Source organism: Mesocricetus auratus, unplaced genomic scaffold, assembly GCF_017639785.1.
Source record: "Mesocricetus auratus isolate SY011 unplaced genomic scaffold, BCM_Maur_2.0 Super-Scaffold_100001, whole genome shotgun sequence".
NCBI lineage: Eukaryota > Metazoa > Chordata > Mammalia > Rodentia > Cricetidae > Mesocricetus > Mesocricetus auratus.
In genome coordinates, this window is record NW_024429187.1 from 5,618,784 (window position 1) to 5,637,693 (window position 18,910).

At 45.7% G+C, this 18,910-nt stretch overlaps 1 protein-coding gene across 3 annotated transcripts; it reads right to left on the reverse strand.

Annotated features, from left to right (window-relative positions):
* Positions 1-155: 155 nt before the first annotated feature.
* Positions 156-18,551, reverse strand: Arhgdib (Rho GDP dissociation inhibitor beta). 3 transcript variants are annotated; one of them, XM_040743444.1, is made up of 7 exons: positions 18,290-18,412; positions 17,504-17,531; positions 10,716-10,908; positions 9,506-9,589; positions 6,685-6,761; positions 3,477-3,540; positions 156-909 (listed from the first exon to the last, which is right to left on the reverse strand). In XM_040743444.1, exons 3-7 carry the CDS (start codon positions 10,891-10,893, stop codon positions 710-712), a joined length of 603 nt encoding a protein of 200 aa, XP_040599378.1. In that variant the 5' UTR covers positions 10,894-10,908; positions 17,504-17,531; positions 18,290-18,412; the 3' UTR covers positions 156-709. The 3 variants fall into 3 exon arrangements, with proteins under 3 accessions (XP_040599378.1, XP_040599380.1, XP_040599379.1); XM_040743446.1 differs by lacking the exons at positions 17,504-17,531; positions 18,290-18,412 and adding an exon at positions 18,416-18,551; XM_040743445.1 differs by lacking the exon at positions 17,504-17,531 and having other exon boundaries at positions 18,290-18,426.
* Between the last annotated feature and the right edge of the window lie 359 nt (positions 18,552-18,910).

The following is an 18,910-nucleotide window of genomic DNA, read 5'->3' on the forward strand; positions in this document are numbered from 1 at the left end:
CCGACCACTACCTTGTAACCATCTGTTGGCAAAGATATACATACCCCCTGGACTGTGGATCTTACCCATGCCCCCATCCGTAAGCTGACTCAGAATGTGAGCCTTCTGGTACCATGTTTGTTTGAAGGAAAAAGGAAGGGAAATGAGAGTCTCAGTCACACATACAGTGTTTTATTCTTTTCCTTTTGTGTTGTTTACAGTGTCTCCCACAGAGAAGAGGCCTCACAGGCAGGAAAGCAGGGAAGGTGATGGGGGGGGGGTTCACTGAACCAGAAGAACCCAGTGGCAAAAATGAGTTTCTGCACACAAGGCAAACGCGCCATTAGAGACGGCTTGCCCATTTCCTGGCCTTCAGTACTCAGATCGGAAGAAAAGAGATGGAGAACTTTGGAACTCTGGCCCTGCTGAGGGGAGAAAGTTTGAGGAAACATGTGAGGTTAAACCTAGGGTTTAAGAGATGGGGTAAGATAAAACATATCAACGAGGAGACTCTGTGTATGTGTGTGTGTGTGTGTGTGTGTGTGTTAGAGAGAGAGAGAGAGAGAGAGAGAGAATGTGTGTGTGTGTGAGTGTGTGTGTGTGTGTGTGTGTGTGTGTGTGAGATCGAGCGGATCCAGCTGTGAACAGGGAGGGAGGAGGGTGAACATGATCCACATGGCTGGGGGGGTTCTTCTGGTGGGGAAGGTAGGGCAGGGATGGACAGATGCACTCATTCTGTCCAATCCTTCTTAATGGCCAGGTTCCATTCCCAGGTGAGGTGATCCTGCTTGTCGTCATCCGTGAAGAAGGACTTGTTGTGGTAAGTGCCTCGGGCCAACATGCCCTTGGGAGCCTCCTCCACTGGAGTGAGGAACTCATACTCCTCTGGTCGGGGCCCATAGCTGCCAACCATGAATGTAGCTTTATCCACTAGGAAGAAAGAATGATCCATTAGCGTAAGATCCTGGTATAGGAAAAGCATACTAAACACGGGAGAGCCCAGAGTGCAGCTTATATGGGTAGAAACCCAGAGCAACAGTGCCACACCTGGCCAAATACCAGTTTTCCCTGGGGCATTTTTTCTTTGTTTGTTTGTTTGTTTTTAACTAAACCGGTGCCTATGACCCCATTTCCAGCACCAGAGAAGATGAGGAGGGAATTTAAGAGCAGGTTTGTCTGCGTGCACAGGAGACCTTGTCTCAAACAGCAAATATCTCCTGAGGCAGACATATTAAAGCATGTTAAAAACAAAAGCTCCTTTAAAACAAATGCAGTTGCCGGGCGTTGGTGGCGCACACCTTTAATCCCAGCACTTGGGAGGCAGAGGCAGGCGGATCTCTGTGAGTTCGAGGCCAGCCTGGTCTACAGAGCAAGTTCCAGGACAGCCTCCAAAGCCATAGAGAAACCTTGTCTCGAAAAACTGAAAAAAAAAAACCCAAAAAACAAATGCAGTTTACCTTGCTATCCCCCATAATTGGGGCCAAGGTTCAGTAACCTGTGGGTGCCAAAATTAGTCTTTAAAAAGAAAAGGATCGGAGTCAATTCTGATTATTAAATCAGAATATTAGTAACTTAAATCGGTGGAGTTGAAGCCTCCTTACAGATGTAAAGCAGATTGCACCATTAAAAATGGACAGACAGACATCAGGCCTCAGTCTTGCTGGTAACTGTCCGAGCTCTACAACACTTGGGGCCTCCCCACCCATCTGTCTGTCTGTCTGTCTCTCTGTATCTATCTATCTATCTATCTATCTATCTATCTATCTATCTACCTATCTATCTTTCTATCCATCTATGACTTCAAGGACCCCTTTGTCTAAAATCACTCTACGAACATCTTAGTTGGAGGGGGCTACTGTAACATCTGGTGGTCAGACTGTGTAGAGTTTAGGAATTCAAAGGTTAGATGGGAGGGGAAATCAACAAGCTGGTCAAAAGTTTAGCAGTGGAGGAGAGAAACAAGGGATGAACACAGTCAACCGGACCTTACTTTTGGGGGGACTTCTGGGGTATGGATCCAGAGCAGCTGGAGTTTAGAGGTTTAAATGGCATTGAGCAGCAACAGCGAGGTAGGGTACAGCTGGCTCTTAGCGGCTGCACTTTGGAGGCCCAGCTGCACACATGCCACACGCTGCTGGCTGCAGTGAGTCAGCGGGGCCTCTGGGCACAAAGGAAACAGGAAATTGAGCTGGGTTTTCGGAGACCAGGCACTAGCAAGGCTGATAAGTGTTTCTCAGGTCCACGGTCTTCTCTGGAATTTGATAGGCTGGTTTTTATGCCCTGAAGTCATATCAAATAAGAATTTCTCCTGGCTCCTTTGTTGATTTGGGGGACTGAGATATGTTATCTTGTGCCCATGCCTGGTACAGAAAGACTGTGGATGTGGTCTGGGTTATGTTCCTGCCCAAGAGATGTTCTGAATGACAGCTGAGGGAATATGTGGTTCTGTATTTCAATTACACTGCTTTTTCTCATCCCTAGAAAGAAATGTTTTCCTATTTCTTTGTTAAGACATCAAACACTGACTTTCTGCCCCTCCTCCTCATGGTACACCTGAGACTCACCCCAACACATTGTCTCTCTGCCTCTCCTCTAATGGTACTCCGAGGTTCACCCCAATACACTGTCTCTCTGCCTCTCCTCCCCATGGCACCCCTGATGTTCACCCCAACACACTGTCTCTCTGCCTCTCCTCTAATGGTACTCTGAGGTTCACCCCAACACACTGCCTCTCTATCCCTCCTCCCTATGGAAGTCATGATGCTCACCCCAGCACAAAGGCCTTGGGCAGGTCCTTTTTGTCTTTCTGTCATGGTTTTATACTGTAGACTGCTTATGCTATTGAGTATTTGGTGTGTGTGTGAGCGTGTAACACTCACACACACACACACACACACACACGCACGCACACACACACACACACACACACACACACACGGCAGAAGAACACACAGGTATTCTTCCCAGGCAATATCTGCCTTGCCTTCTTTGAAATGGGGCCATCTCACTGGTCTGGAACTCACCAATTAACTATGTTGGCCATCCAGTGATGCCCAGGGAGTCCCCTACCCAGTCTCTGCCTTTCCAGGGTGGGATTGCAGATGCATGCCGCCATATTGTTTGCTTCTGGGGGTCCCGGGGTCCCAAACTTGGGTCTTCACGTAAGCACTTTACAGAGTGGGTTGTTTCTTCCATTCTTTCACTTTTGATGACCGCTTTCTGATCTTTGCTTCACTCTGTCTCGGTTACTGCCCCATGTATGAATGGGTAACACACTTGAATTCTAGATTCTGAATGGTGAAGACCCCTGCTTTGCCTTAAGTGGACCCAGCATCCTGAATGCTTTCTCAATGGCTATGTCTGATCTACCTGGTATCTTTTCTAAGAGTGGACATGCCATATGCCGGTACCTTTCATCCAGCTCTTGTAAGCTTAGAGCCAAAGGTTGTTCAAAGCCTGGGGCAGAAATATCAGCGAGAAGTTTGGGACAATCTTACCTTTCATTCCAGTCCGATACGTATGCTGAACATACTTCAGGCCCGACACAATATCTCTGTTCACCTGTAGGTGAGACACCCCCAACCAATTCAGATTAAAGATCTTGCAGTTTTTTTAAAAATCTTTCCTGCCCATCTCATCTAGCTAAACAGATTGAGTTCTACTCTCATAACTTGGTGTTTCTCGCAAGGACTGGGGAGATCCAATCACAAGACTTAGTGTTGCCAGTGCTGGCCTATTCATCGACTCTTGTAATATTTCCCCATTTAATAGCTTCTGGGGGAGGGTGTCAATTAAAACATTGTCTCAATATTCTTCACCACATTTCTCCTTCCTTAGTGGCTTGGGCAATAATTTCTAGCTCTCTCTCCTAAATGCTACTAGCAAAAACACTGCCTCTGTCTCAGACAAGGTTATAAAAGTACCAATGGAAAATTTTATGTAAGTCTGTGGACACCATATCCCCAGAAGTGATCCACCTCGCCTCTGAAAAACAAACAGGGAGAAAAGTGGTAATGGAAAGTCAGGCCTTGGAGAGGGCTGCGTGACTGCGATCGGGATCTGGAGGTAAGAGTATGGTCACACCAAAACACTCTTCCCCACAAACAATGGGTGAAGCCCATTGGTACCAGGCACGCACTTTAAGGTTCTCTCACCATTGGACATTATCTAAGATACTGCACCTATCTCTGGATACTCCATGAAAATCCACAGCGATGGAATGGAGTGGTAGGCATCCTAGCATTTTGTGTTCCATGACTCACTGTACCTGGGTCTGAATTGGGCTGTTTGAGAATTTTTCACAGTGGTCATGTCTATATAAACATGTTAAAGAGGACATTGAGTCATGGGTTGAAGGGCTTGGAGAGTTTACAACAGCAGAAAAATTAAAGCACCTACGGTAATCTTCCCAGTCGATAATTTTGTCTATCTGTACGCATGGTGGGTTCAATAGTTAAAACTGAACTACTAGGGCTGCCCTTCATTCTTCTTTGGTGAACTAGACAAACACTGGACATTGTCATCTTCGATTCTAAATTGTCCAGGTTAGTATGTGTGATAAAGCAACCAAAGGCAGCTAGAATTTATTGGAGAGACGATGATAAAATGAAACCCACATTTCCTAATTACTCCCAGTCTCACATCTAACTCAGAAATGAGAGGAATGAAATGTGTCTTTATACAAGTCTTCAGCCTGTTGATGGCTGTGTGGACAGCATGGGACTGACCCAGACCCCTTAGTGTGGGCATCAGTGCGGAGGCCTAGGCAATTTATGGGGCCTTGGGTAGTATTTATCCCTGGCATACAAATGGACTTTGGGCACCCATCCCATAATGAGGGATGCTCTCTCGGCCTGGACTCTTGTGGGAAGGCCTAGGCCCTGCCCTGGATGAAATGACAGACTCTGGAGATCCTCCATGGAGGGCCTCACCCTCTCTGGAGATCGGAGTGGAGACTAGGTGGGGGTCTGGGGGGGCCTGGAAGGGATGGGGGGGGAAGGGAAGGGAGAGGGAGCTGGGATTGACATATGAAATAAGCTTGTTTCTAACTTAGATAAAAAAGGAAGAGAAAACCAACCAACCAACCAAACAAACAAAAAACCCAAACAAGTCTTCAGCCTGACCCTTGGGCCTAGTGAGCGGCGTATCCAGTTCAGGTGGGAAGAGACGGAACAGCAGGAAAGGCAGCCCAGCAGTAACAAGAATTCCAAATAAGGCATCTGCTGCTGCTGTGTGAGCCATGCTGCCCACAGCTCCTCCCCTCTGGATCTCCCAACCCCCAGAGCAAGACGTTTCAGTGACAGGAATGACATGGAAGGCTGTGGAAGTCAGAGATACTTCCTGTCCTTAAGAGGCAGAGTGTGTTCTTTAGGCCAGGGTTCTAGGGTGTTGTCAACTTCAGCATAAGTAAAAGAACACGGAGAGAAACAGAATCCTAGAGGGGTGTAGGTAACCGGTACCATAAATGCGGAATCCTTGAGTGTTTGCCATGAAACATCAGTAAAGATTAAATTGTTTCTTAATTACTCTTTACTGTGATCTGGGCTCCTTCCAGCTGTAACTGGGACAATCTAAGGATGATTAACCTTTGCTTGGGTTACAGATAGAGTGACTTAATCTCGATGGAGACAGAGTCAAACCTCAGAAGTGGATGGACTTGAAGCTCCCTCTGCGCCTTGATACACAACTCTGACAGCCCTAGACTCACCTGTGTCCATTGGCCTCCCTTCGTCTTCTTAGTCAAACTACTGGTTGAATTTCATTTGTAAACCCAGGTTCTCTAAACTAACAGCACAGTAGTGCAAGTGATGAAATATTGGACGGACAGATGGGAGGCTATCCTATGAATTTTAGATATGAAGTTTTCCCAGCATCCCAGGTCCTCTAGAATAAACAGTATGGCAGGAACCAATGTCATCCATCTTCAAGTGATGGTTGCGTAGGCGTCAACAAATATTTGCAGGATGAAAAGACCTCAGATGTTTCAGCATGTGGTAGAGGGTGGCTGTCTAGCCACTCTGAATCATATCCTGCACCCAGGAGAAGGGTGGTGTGCAAACAGAGAGGGCAGATGGCATCTCCCCTGCTGGCGCCCTGGAGGACATGACTGAGTGGGGACGAGGGGCAGCCAAAGTCAACAAACCCCGAAACACAAGAGCAGTACGTCTCTCGCTTATTTGCTCTCACCCATTTGCTCAGGTTATTTCCCTGGGAACTGCAGTCACTCACTGGGATGTATGTCTTTTCATGACATGGTCTTTGCAGAGTCTCCTATTGAGCAGTGGAGTCTCCTACTTTCTCTTCCTTCTCACTGAATCATTTCTTCGTAACTTATATCCATGAAGGTCTACCATGTATGAGGCTGTGTGAAATAGTGGAAGGAAGTGCCACACAATTTTAGCTCGGCCCCGGGTGGCTTAGGTTGTGCCAGGAGGAAATGGCACAGTACCCAGTAGTGTGTGCCTCGTGTCAGGGGTTCCGAGAGAGTGTGGTGATGTGTGGAGAGGCTGAGGTATCCTGGCTGGGGAAAGACTGGGGAAGCAAGGGTGGATCTCCACAGGAAGAGCACAGGGGTGCGAATGGGTTATTTCCCCAAGCTGGGGAAATAGCAACATCCACCACCAAAACCAACAGCGGCCACAACAGAGTATCAACATAATCTTGCAAGAAATAAACCATAGGAAAGCATATATGGGAGGTACTTACTTTGAAGTTAATTTTGACCCTATATTCAATACCTTCCTTTAGCACAAATGTTTCCTTTTTGAGGGCTTCAAGGTCACCTGGAGAAGAGCGTTTAGAAAGTTAATATCCTCAGGAGCGCTACATAAAGAATGAAAGCCATGGTTCAGAGCCTTCTGCTGGGTACATCTGGGCTGCATGGCTCATAAGAATCTTAATTCAACTAGCATGTGGGATTAGTGTACACACACACACACATACACACACACTGCCTGCATCTTATAGTTTAGTTATTTAAAAAAAAAACAGTTGCATGGTAAAGGGTTCTCCTACAAATTTGATGTCAATGCCAAAAATATACAAACTTTATAATTAGTTTTGGAGACAAATCTCTTTTTTCCCCATAACTTCTACTTAGTTCTGATGAAGATAAATATTTTTTATTATTGTCAGTACAACAGCAAAAAAGTCACTCAACTGGCCACCTTAGAGGAAAGTGAGCTAATATTCCTTCTAATGAAAACTTCATATCCATAGTTAGTTGAATTTGTGATGGCTTCTCTCAAAGAGATATGCGAAAAAATAAATAAGAATATCAGCTATTGGCTTTCATAAAACTGATAAGCATTTAATAGATTTTCCCTCCATCAATTCATATATTGATATTATTATTATTACCAATTACCAGTTGGTAATATATGGTATTTTCTAGCTTTAAAAATACTTTTAATTTTTATAATTATTTAAATAGGTTCTCATTTTGAACTTGTTGGATTGCATTTACAATGTTATATCATATTATTTTCCTTAACGAAGATCATTTCAATTGTAACAGCTTTAGGGTTCATAATCCTGAGAGCTGCCTTTAAATCCTGGGCCCTGCTTAGGGAGGCTACGATGATTTATTCTTTCCTACCTACACTCCTGTTTAGTTCAGTTGTGTGCACGTGTGTATGTATATGTATATGTGTGTCTATGTGTGCATGCATATGTATGTACATGTGTGTCTCTCTATGTGTACATATATATGTATGTGTATGTACATGTGTGTCTCTGTATGCATATGTATGTGTGTGTCTCTGTGTGTGCGTATGTGTGTATGTGTATGTGTATGTGTGTCTATGTGTGCATACGTATGTATGTACATGTGTGTCTCTCTATGTGTGCATATATATGTATGTGTATGTACATGCGTGCCTCTGTATGCATATGTATGTGTGTCTCTCTGTGTGTGCGTATGTGTGCATGTGTGTTTCACACAGCTTTGGGTAAGTATTTTACTTCGCAAACACTATCACACGGTTTTACCTTAGCACCTTCCCTAGGACAGAAAAGCAAATTCAGGTTTTCAAAGACCAAGCTTCCGTCTTTTCAGTGTTCTCATCCCTTTGGACATGTCTACAGCGCTGTCAGGCCTCCTCTTGCCAACTGATGGCTGTACCTGGCTACGTCACAGAGGCCTGAGTCAGCGAGAGAGAGCCTGCTTTTGTCCTGGAGAGATGCTGAAACATGGGGCTGAGTGTGTGTGAGTGTGAGAGTGTGTGTGAGTGTGTGTCTGGGTGTGTGGGTGTGTTTGTGTGTGTGTGTGAGAGAGAGAGAGAGAGAGAGAGAGTACACGCGCCTGGGTGTGTGTGGTGTCTGCTCTACTGATTTCAGTTGAACCGGAAACCTGTTTTGTCAGGCCCTGACTTCCTCCCTCTGACAGAAAAATCCATATAAGGTGAAGTGCACAGCCCTGTGAGAGGGAAGTCCCTGCTGCTACACTCACGGCCCCAGAGTTGTGCTTTCATCTGCTTCAGTGAAGTTTGGAATTTGGCAGCAGATTCCCCTCCAGATCTCCATTCCATGCCTCTGATTTCGCTTCCCGGCCCTTTTCTCATCCCCAGAAGGTGCCTGATTTCCCAGGAAGCCCACCTCCCCATCTAGGACCACCTCCTCGAGACCTGCCTAAGGAAAGTACTTGACTATTAGTCACAAAAAGTGAAATAAACACTATGTTTTTGTAGGAGAAACTGATGACGGAATGGAGCTTTAAGCTTTGAGTACGTTGGGCGGGGGAGTATCTATCATTACCCAGGAGGTCTTGGGGTGCTCCTCCCCTTCAGCTAAGACCATAGCTGGGAAAGGATTAGAGCTTTTGCTGGTGTTCAGACCTTATAAATATCGTAAGTCTGGAAGTGCCAAGCATGTTTCAACATCTGCAGTCTTTCCTATAAGAACAACCATTTCTTATGTGGAAACACGGCTCTGACATGAATATCATACAAGTAGACACATCAAAAGTGCATGACTGGAGGCTGGGGAGGTGGCTCAGTCAGTGACATGCTTGCCATGCAAGTTTGAGGACTGAGTTGGACCTCCTGAATGTTGAACAACTTTTCAGAACTAAGTAATCCCTCCAAATAAATAGAGCTGGGCATGGTAGCTCTGAGGCGATGGAGACTGGTAGATCTTTCCCGGGGCTCATGGGACAGACATACTAGCCCAAGCGAGATTGTGAGGAATGACACCTGAGGTTAACATCTGGCCCTCACATGCATGTACACACATGCACTCTTCACAGGTACATGAGTTAGGAATCATAATAGTGTGCAAAGAACACGTGCATATACACCAAAAGGTGTATAATTCTCAACTGTTCCATGACATTGAGTCTGGAGCTGGAGTTTTCTTCACATGCAGCAAGCAGTGGACACTCAGAGTGCAATGGTTTGTACACTGATCCCAGCATATACGTCTCCAAGGGCCACCTTAATGCTTTCCTCCAGTGCGAATTGGGGACAAAGACCAAGTTTTCCCTGTGACATCTTAGACCCCTCTGAACAAAAGAGATGTGTTCACGTACCAGTAAGGTCCATGGTGATTGGTCCTGGTGCGCTGTCACATACAAGGCTAAGCCTGGTAACAGTTACATTGGGGACTGTTGGGTCTGCAAGGTTAAAGAGAAAATGTAAGTACAAGGAAAGGGTGCACGTGTGAGAGAGAGAGAGAGAGTGTGTGTGTGTGTGTGTGTATGTGTGTTTCAAGTTGTGGACGAGGAAGAGAATATATAGAGAGAACGACTTCTCTGTGTGGGGTAGCAATAGAAACAGAATGGCAGATTCACTATACTTGGTATTGATCCCTATAGAGATGGCAGAATTGTGATTTTTCTAATTCAGGAATTTGCAGACTGTGTTGGATACTTTTATATCAAGTTGACATGAGCTAGAGTCATTTTGGAAGGATGACAAAGTGCCCTCACCAGACTGTAGTATAGGCAACTCAGTGGACTGCTTGATTGACGATTGTTGTGGAAGGGCCTAGCTCGTTGTGGATGGTGTCTCCCCTGGGCTGGTGGTCCTGGGTGCTGTAAGAAAGCAGGCTGATCAAGGCCATGGAGGGCAAGCCAGTAAGCAGCACTCTCCATGACTTCTGTATCAGCTCCTGCCTCCAGGTTCTTGCCCCGAGTTCCTGGTCTGACTCCCTTCAGTGTTGGACTGTGATTGTGGAAGCATAAGCCAAATAAATAAACCCTTTTCTCCCAAGTTGCTAAGACAGACTCATCTTAATTACAAGTCTCAAATACTGAGACATTGTCTATTAGTACTTGTCACCATGTCTGGTGGTTCTGGCAGTGTGTATGTGTGTGTGTGTGTGAGAGAGAGAGAGAGAGAGAGAGAGAGAGAGAGAGAGAGAGAGAGAGAGAGAAAGAGAAGAGAGAGAGAGAGAGAGAGAGAGAGAGAGAGAGAGAGAGAGAGAGAGAGAGAGAGAGAGAAAAAGGAATAATTAAGAAACACCCAAGAAAGAGAAAAAACCTGATGGGGACCAGATTACAATGCAGTTGTGGTCTGAAATCCTACGTATTCCCCGTGGGTAACTTTTGTCTGCCTCACCTCTGCCTCTCACACAGTCTCAAAAGAAGATTTAATTATACAGCCACAACCTTAGACAGCGTGTATAAACAGTGCCTCACCCACCTAACCACGTAGCCCTTTGCTTCTGACTGTGGGTGATGGCTGTGTATGCCTCACTGGAGGCCTTCCCCTGAAGCCCCCGCCCCTCCCCCCACATACCTGCTATCACCGGAGCATCTCCCAGAAGTGTTTTCTTGTACTTGGTTAGACTCTCGTCATCTTTATCCATCTCCTGGAGCTCCTTAAGGGACTTCTGGGGGGGTGGCTTGTAATTGAGCTTGCTGTCCAGGTCGTCCTCTCCCTCCTCCAGCTGTGGCTGCTCGTCCTTCTCAGTCATCTTGACTTCTCTTTACTTCAGAGAAAGGGTAATGGCCGGTTAGTTAGCTAGCTGGGTAGCTACTGGTGCCACCTGTGCCTTATTGGAGAGCTGCACTCATCGGTGATCTTCAGAGCGTTCCTCAATACATCTCATGAAATGTATAATCTTTCCAGTCATTTCTCTGACTTGTCTTAAGTTTTCCTTTCAGAAATAAAACTATGGGAACAAGTAACTCACTTGTGAACAATACATAGTGAAGAAATGTAACAAACAGTCACAATGACCAACTATTCTAGCTTTGCTCCATTGCTGCTCCCAGTGTGCGGTCTGAGGTACGGTGACACGAGACACAGACAGAGCACCTGTGGTTCTTCCTATGGACTCCCCCTCAGAAACACAGGCCTCTGACACCTGCTTGGGATGTTCGAATGGGCCCCATCACACACCGCTAATCATGGCTTGAGGGCAGACACTGGGTCCCAGGTTTTTCTTGAGTCTCCACTCCTACTCCATAACACTCGTGTAGCTCTGCGTTTTATAATTTTCACTGACTGATTCATTTTACTCTGTGTCCTGTGTTCTTTTGTCATGCCACCAAATAGCAAAGAGCTCAAATTCCTCTAGGCAAAATCGTAAGTGCAGACTTGTAATGAGGGGCCTTCTGTCCACGTTGCCTTTTGTTTGAGTCTTTGCTGTAATTTCCTATATTTCTAGTGAACTTATGCTCTCCACACACTGCAGGTTAGCTATGAGTATGGCCTAATTGAAAATCATAAATTTATTTAAAAGAATGGTTTTTCAAAAAAAATTCAACTTGATGGCATGACTCTTGAGCATGAAGTTTATAAGCAAAAACACTGTATAATAGTGCCAAAAGGTTGGACACATCTACAAAGTCTCTTCTGGGTGGACAATGGAACATTCCTTCTCTAATCATCATCTACATGTGTAAACAAAGAAATCACCATCTACTTGACTTGTGTAAACAAAATCGAGGAGGAAATCTAGTAAAATTATCCTCATGGGAGTGTTCATGAGTGTCCGTAGAAATGGATTTTCAGAGCCCAAAAGTTAAGAGGTAACATAGTTCAACTTCTCCCTGAACCTTTGGGGAAACTGAGACCTGATGGTTAAGAAACTCATTCCTGGTCACACCGTGGTGAACTTGACAATGTGGCTGGAGGCAATGGAGGTGTTGCCTGGAGATGCTTGGGAAAGGATGCCTAACTATGATCTCCTCTTGCCCATCGGCACAGCCTTCATTTCTCATAGTCAAAGCCTATAAGACACTATCTGTCGTATCTTATCAACAGTATGTCACTGTGGACCTCTGAGAATTCTCTGGGAAAGAAGAAATCTATGGCCCAATTTGATCGTTCTGTGTTTCAATGTTACTCATGCAATATGAAGAAAAATAATTCAGAAATGGAGACAAACAAGAGCAAATTTAATGGAACAAAAGAAAGAAATGGCAGGGTGTGTGGAGAGGGGACCAAGAAAAGGTCGAAATGGAAGAAGGGAGAGCAACAAGGGTCTTCTTCATTCATCTTCCAAACGTCAGACCAAAGACCAAAGCCCTGAGAGGCTCTGAATTGCAATGCTCAGGTCCTTTTCCTACAAAAAAGGAAGCATGCAGGCTGGTTCCTATGATAACCTTGCCTCACTTAAATCACCGGCATCACCCAAAGCCAAGATTCCAGAGATCAACAGTCAAGGCTCCAGATCAGCAGGGAAAACATAATGATTTATCCAGCTCATATTCCAAACAGCATTCAGGGAAAAACTAGAATGAACTGGTAGGAAAAACAAAGAAGGGTGCAGTGGGTGGATCTTGTCATTTGGGGCAGTTAAAGGACACGCTCTAAGGGGCAGATGAAGAGCAAGCCCGATAAGCCATATCAGAAGAGGTGGATTATCATCTGGTGGCCATAACAGCTTAACTGAGGAGCATGGTGGAGAACCCGCAACCAGCTGGACAGAGCAGCAGACTCATTACAAGGACAAGGGTGGCCCAGTTCACAGGAGTGGAACATATGACGGTTCTAACAGTTCCCCATTGGAAGCCTGACTTTTAGATGGCGACCTTGTACCCATTCATCAGTTCAAGCAGATCTCATTAGTTTGCAAGAGCTGTAATCCTTCAGCTTTAGATTCCAGTTCTTGAAAAGAGCAAGAGAAAGAGGGAAGGAGAAGGAGAGGGAGGGGGGAAGGGGAGGGGAACAAGAGGGAGAGGAAGAAAGAGAAAGGCTGACACAAGACTTGCAAACTTCTAGTTCTGTGACCATTGCCAAATCATCTCTTCCACCATCTGAGTTTCCAACGTGTTATTAAATCTGATATAATTTAAATTTTCACAATTCATTGCAAACAAATGTATATTTCATAAAACAGAGATAACTTTATAAGAAGTTGAAGAGCAGAGGGCAATGTGTGATGTCTGGAATTGGTACAACAAAAGCAGGAGTTTCAGGGCCATATTGCAATAATTTGACAGAATTATAGCATAAGAAAAAGATCTGAGACCAGATGATCCAAAGTTATTCACGGTGGAAAGATGATTATTATGGTAATAACCATAAAATAACTGAAAGGACAACTCTCAGCCAAAGCCTTTAAGCAAAAAGTCCTTCACTTTAGAGCACACTGACACTCACCAAGCTGGTCAGAGGCAGGGAAGGAACTGAAATTGATAACCAGTCACACTCAAAAGGCCTAGCTGGGTTGATTGGTGGTCCTTCATCTTTTGGGAGATGACAGGACTCTTATCTGATAAGCAGGGGCTGGTGATGACTCAGTGGTTAAGAGCACTGACTGCTCTTCCAGAAGACCTGGGTTTGATTCCCAGCACCCAGGCAGCTCACAACCATCCCTAACTCTAGTTCTAGAAGGTCCATAATCCTCTTCTTGCTTCTGGGATCCACACACAGAACACACATGTGAAAATAGCCATACAGATAAAAACAAAAATAAGCAACTCATTAAAATATGACAGACATCATGGTCTTTAGTCCAAAGGGGAAAAGAGTAAAGAAAGACATGATTCTTCTTTTAGTGCATAGATTCATGGACTCTGAAGCCCTTCGTAATCTTTATCATGGTCTAAGAGTTCCGGGTTGGAAACCTGACTTTGAACCTGTGACTTCCTGATGAATGCAGCACAGTTAATCGCTGCAGAGGAAGTTCTCTTCCCCGCAGAGCTCCTGCTGGGTCCTTGGGATTGAACCTCAAAGTCATGACTGCCCTTATTCACTCCAAATGTTGGCTATACAGAAGCAGAGGCCGTCAGGAGACATCCATGTCGCCTGAGTGTGGGCACGTGGGTTGTGGTTAGATCAATGCGATTCGGGCCTTGTTTATCTCCATTCTGAACAGCCCCATCACACAGGGATGTTGGTTCTGGCTCCCTCAAAGTGAACTCTTGGGCACATGTTTCAGTCTTGAGGCCCCTGCTTCCCTTGTGTTGAGATATGGGGGACTAGGGCACACGGTCTCTAGATGGTCCACTGTCCCCAGCCTTTCTCTGAAAGTAACTCCCTGTCTGCAGTTGTGTGACAGTTGAGCGACTTTCAGTTACCTTACCTCATCTGTGTGTATGAGGAAACAATATCATTTAATTATTTAAATTTCATATGACTTTCCCAAAGGTGCTGCATTTTACATTTTATATAGCTTACTTTTTTTCTCCGATGTAAGTCATTTTTCTTTACCTAAATCCCGTTGCGTCACAAAGACTATAGAATAAAACGGCTGCAAATAGTCACTGAAGGTTCTGAGTCAAAACCTAGCAATTACATGCTTGGTGCATCCCATGAATTATTGAAAGCAATCACCAGGCACTGGGAGGGGGCTACATGTTACAGAAACATGGAGAAAATAGGAAATACAATTTAACCTCAGGCCAGGACACACAGGTCTGGCTATTAATATAGCTTCATTGAGTTGTTGGCCATAAAAGAAATTAGGTTCTACATTTATGGGAAATAAATCCTGTCCCTGGTTAATTTGGAGAAATGACCTTCATGTTTGATAAAACATGGGCTTTGAGGAAGGAGGGCCGGCTGGAAGCCTGGCTCTGCAACCAACTTCTTAGAGTATCCAAGCAAGCTCCCAGGGCTGTGGGAAAACAGACCCTCCCTCATGGCGTTGAAAGGTCGAAGAAAATGTGAGCTGTGAACTGCACTGGCTTGTGCACACTCAATACATATGAATTCCTTTTCTTGTTTCCCTCCCTTCCTGGCCCTGACAATACGGGTTTTGTGGCACATAACTGCCCAGTGCCCAGTGCTTCCCCTGGGTATAAACCGACCATGCCCAGCCCTTCCTCCTCAATCTGTATCTGCTTTTGCGAGGAGTAAGGAAGAGACCCGAAGTTCAGGGACTTCTGAGGGTTATTTACTATTATGCTACTATAATAATTATATTTATTATTATATGAATATAATGATAACTACTTTTTTAAAATACCTCACTTTAGCTGTTTAGCTTCAGGTTTTATTTGTTGAACCTTCGCCTGACTGAAGCCCGTGTTCACTCGGAATGATGAGTCAGTGGATGTGGAGCGGTCGCTAGAGAAACTCCCTCTGGCTCTGGAGCAAAATGCTGGGTAGGCTGGGGCGTCGCCCTGTACATCTGAGTCACTACAAGGAAGAGGTAGCCACTAGACAAAGGGGGAGGTGGGGTGTGTGTGTAGGGGGTGGGAGCAGGGCATTTCCCGAGGTAGAACCCAAAGCAGAGAGCCGAGTTCTCTCAGAAAGCTGCAGGCCTCATTAGCTGATCAAGGCTCTGCCCACATTGATGCTGCTGCCTGGTCTCTGGAGATGCCAGCTTATCTCCCAGGACATTCACAAGGCCTCTTGGTTGCTTCTGGAATAACCCCCACTCCTTCAATATTTCTAGCCACATGGAACATTTTGCCCTTCCTGGCCATCGAAAGGTCATTGTCTACCAAGTCAACTGCATAGGCATTCCAAACTCTGAAACTGGGTGAGAAGATCCAAGCTGGAGACCAGACCGAGAGGGACCCACCTTGTGTGGTGCAATGAAGGTTATCTGTCCAGAAGGGGACAGAGCTCTAGAAACAGCGTTCTCTAGCTCTCTTCTTTCTCTCTTTCTTTTCAAAAATGCCTTTTTTTTTGGACAGGGTCTCATTACGTACGCTGGCAGGCTTGGAACTCACGGAGAGAGTCCTGACTGTGCTTCCGGAGTGCGAGGACTAAAGGTGTTCGCCACAACTCCCTCAGAAACAGAATTTCACCTTTCCCTTGCTGAGAGAGCAGCCTATTATTTCCTGCATCTGCATTCCTATCATGCTTTTCCAGTCCTGGAGATAAGACTTAAGAATTAGGATGCTTCTCCAACTGCCCACCACGTGACACTGGTCTTTCACAAATAACATTTTAAAATAGTCTACAAAGACAGCTGTGCTCTGGAAGCCATGACTGGGCAAAAAAAAAAAACAAAAAAAAAAAAACAAAACAACAACAAAAAAAAACCCCCAAAAAAACCAAACAAACAAAAACTAGACTTGAGTAACTCAACACATTCGCCAAGGTTTTAAATGCATGGAATGTTAGAAGTCAAAGACAGTCTCGTGACCAGTCGAACTTAGGTTATCAGGCCCCTGAAGGAAGACCTGGTGGAGTTTTATCTAGCCTTGGTTAAGGAAATCAGAGTGTTATGAATAAAGAACAAATTGGTAAGAGCAAGCAAGACCGGGGACTTACCACTGTAGACTCTACATGAGACTCCAACCCACCCTCCACCAACACATCCGTAACAGAGCAGCACGCTGTCCTGCAAGCAAAGACACTCCACGTGTGCCAGCAGAGACAACTTCTCCCGTGGGAGTTTTCTAAGCCATCAGTTCTCTGTTGTGCTAGTAACACGACTTCAGTCAAACTACCGAATACTTCTGGGTCTTACAATCTTCCCCATCCTCTCAGGATGAAAATCTTGAGTTTCCCAATACCAAGCTGGGCACACAGAAGGCTCTGAGCCAATGCTGGCTATCTTCTCTCTGCTTCGTTTTCACCCCACAGGACTTCTCCCTTCGTGCTAGCTGAAGTTTGTCACATATTATATTCCCATAAATTCCCCCTCAGAATAACTCTGTTGCTCCAGGCTTTCAGTTAAAGCAAAACCAGGAGACTACTCAAAGCATGCCTCCCTAGGGACAGACCCATGCTCCTCAAAATGGACCAAATTCCAAGGCTGGAAGATGCCCACGAGGCTTAGGCTGGCTGACTGGCTACAGTTGTTCCTCGCTGGCTGCATCTGGGCAACGTGGATGGAGGCTGGATATTGTTCTGTCAGAAACCCACAGGTCTTACAAAAGAATTAAGCTGATTTTGTCACTAAACTTGTGTGCTATATTTGAAACTGCCAGAGATACACTCTTAGAAATGATAAGGTGAATGACACCTGTTGGTGACAAATTCCCAGCCAGCAGGTCACCATTGATCTCTTCTTGAGTTCTCCTATGAGTATTCAATATGCCCGCCCTGGCTTCAGAAGCCTCCAGGTGTCTTTGTGAAGCCATGGCTGGGGGACCTTCCTGTGAGGGCAGTCTGTCTTCCTCACTTGCAGTAAAAAACTGCTCAGGGTTTCTCAGACCCATGTCCCAACTTACCCCAGATGGGAACTTCAGGACAGACTGCCTGGAAAGTGACAGAGAGGAAAGCATGTCAAGGCAAGTCTAACGAGGCCAGAGTTCAGATCACGACACCTGGAAGGCTTACTGACCCTGGTCATAGTTGAGCCCACTTCGCTCCTCCTGGCCTCTCTCTCTAAGGACCCTGTCTGCCTCTTCCGGGTTTGCTTTAGGGTTCCCCGATGTGAAGAGCTGTTTTGTTTTGGGCAGTAACAGTGACTAACTTACTGCCCATCCCACTGCAGGAATTTAATCCTTCTCTTTTGCCGATGCCTTAGTAATTGACAGTTCTGAACCATGTTTCCCCCCTCTTTTGAACATTCTCTTTAAAGTGCTCACAAAAACAGGAAACCGCACCACCCCACCCCAGCACAACCCAACATCCACCAACACAGTCCAGATCAGCGCAGAGGTACAGTTTTTTCTGTTTCTGAGCTTGGCCAAATTCCAGTTTCTGCCAAGCAAGGAAAACACCCCGTTTTCCAGGTATTCCCAGAGCCCTTGTCTAGAACATTCCGGCAGCCGGGTACTTAGCCCTGCCTCCTCCAGCTTGTCTACCGTTCCCAGCCCTGACTTCCCCTTCCATGCTCCAGTGATCTCTCTAGCACTTTCTTGTCATGGAGCTAGCTTTAAAGAGCCACCCATCTTGAGAACAGCAAGAGCTCATCTGCTGCAGGGGCGGGAGCGTGAGTCTGAGATTCCCTGCATGGCTCTGCGCCCACCTGCAGCCCCCCCCCCCCCCCCCATCTCAGGCATTGAACTTACAGTCAGGGCTTCTCTGTCCGGGTACCTCTGCCTCTCAACTCTGACTTCGGAGTACTGGCAGTTAGAACAGGAAGGAAGTTAGTGAGAGGAGAGAGAGAGAGAAAAAAAAAAATGTTTTAAACCTACTTGAAGAGGAAACCCTGGGCTGCCTCAAATCCTGTTCCTTTGCACTGCCTATCTGCCGATCAGCCAACTCCGAGCAGCATTCTTGACAATTAATGACACATGCGGAGCGAGCCGGTCCATGTGACAAGAGATGCATGAGCGTGCAAGCTGGGGGATGGTCCCCACAGCCATGCGAGCTATGAATAGTTGTGTGTGCGTGTCTAAAATCCACTATCTCGGGGAGAGACGCGGAGCCCCCAAACAGTGGTGATAAATGCGCTTAGGCTGTAGTGTGTACTACTCTTGCTTCTATAAGGCCCTGGCAGCTTTCTTCCCTCCTTTTTTTTTTTCTGGTAAGACAATTTGCTGGTAGGAAACTCAGAGTAGAAATTCTGAATGTTAAATGTATATACTTGGTGCTAAATTTAAACCATTTGGTTCAGATGGATTTTTGGAGTTGCATTTATTTATTGGTTCTAGTTTTAAGATGTTGCTGTGTATTGAACCACAACCCTT

Bases quoted from the DNA above. Each gene is read 5' to 3' on its own strand.
- Arhgdib (XM_040743446.1), bottom strand. From the start codon at position 10,893: ATGACTGAGAAGGACGAGCAGCCACAGCTGGAGGAGGGAGAGGACGAC. The intron at 9,590-10,715 runs GTATGTGGGGGG...TTAACCTTGCAG, and splicing joins AGATGCTCCGGTGATAGCAG to ACCCAACAGTCCCCAATGTA. The intron at 3,541-6,684 runs GTAAGTACCTCC...TCTCACCTACAG, and splicing joins GGGTCAAAATTAACTTCAAA to GTGAACAGAGATATTGTGTC.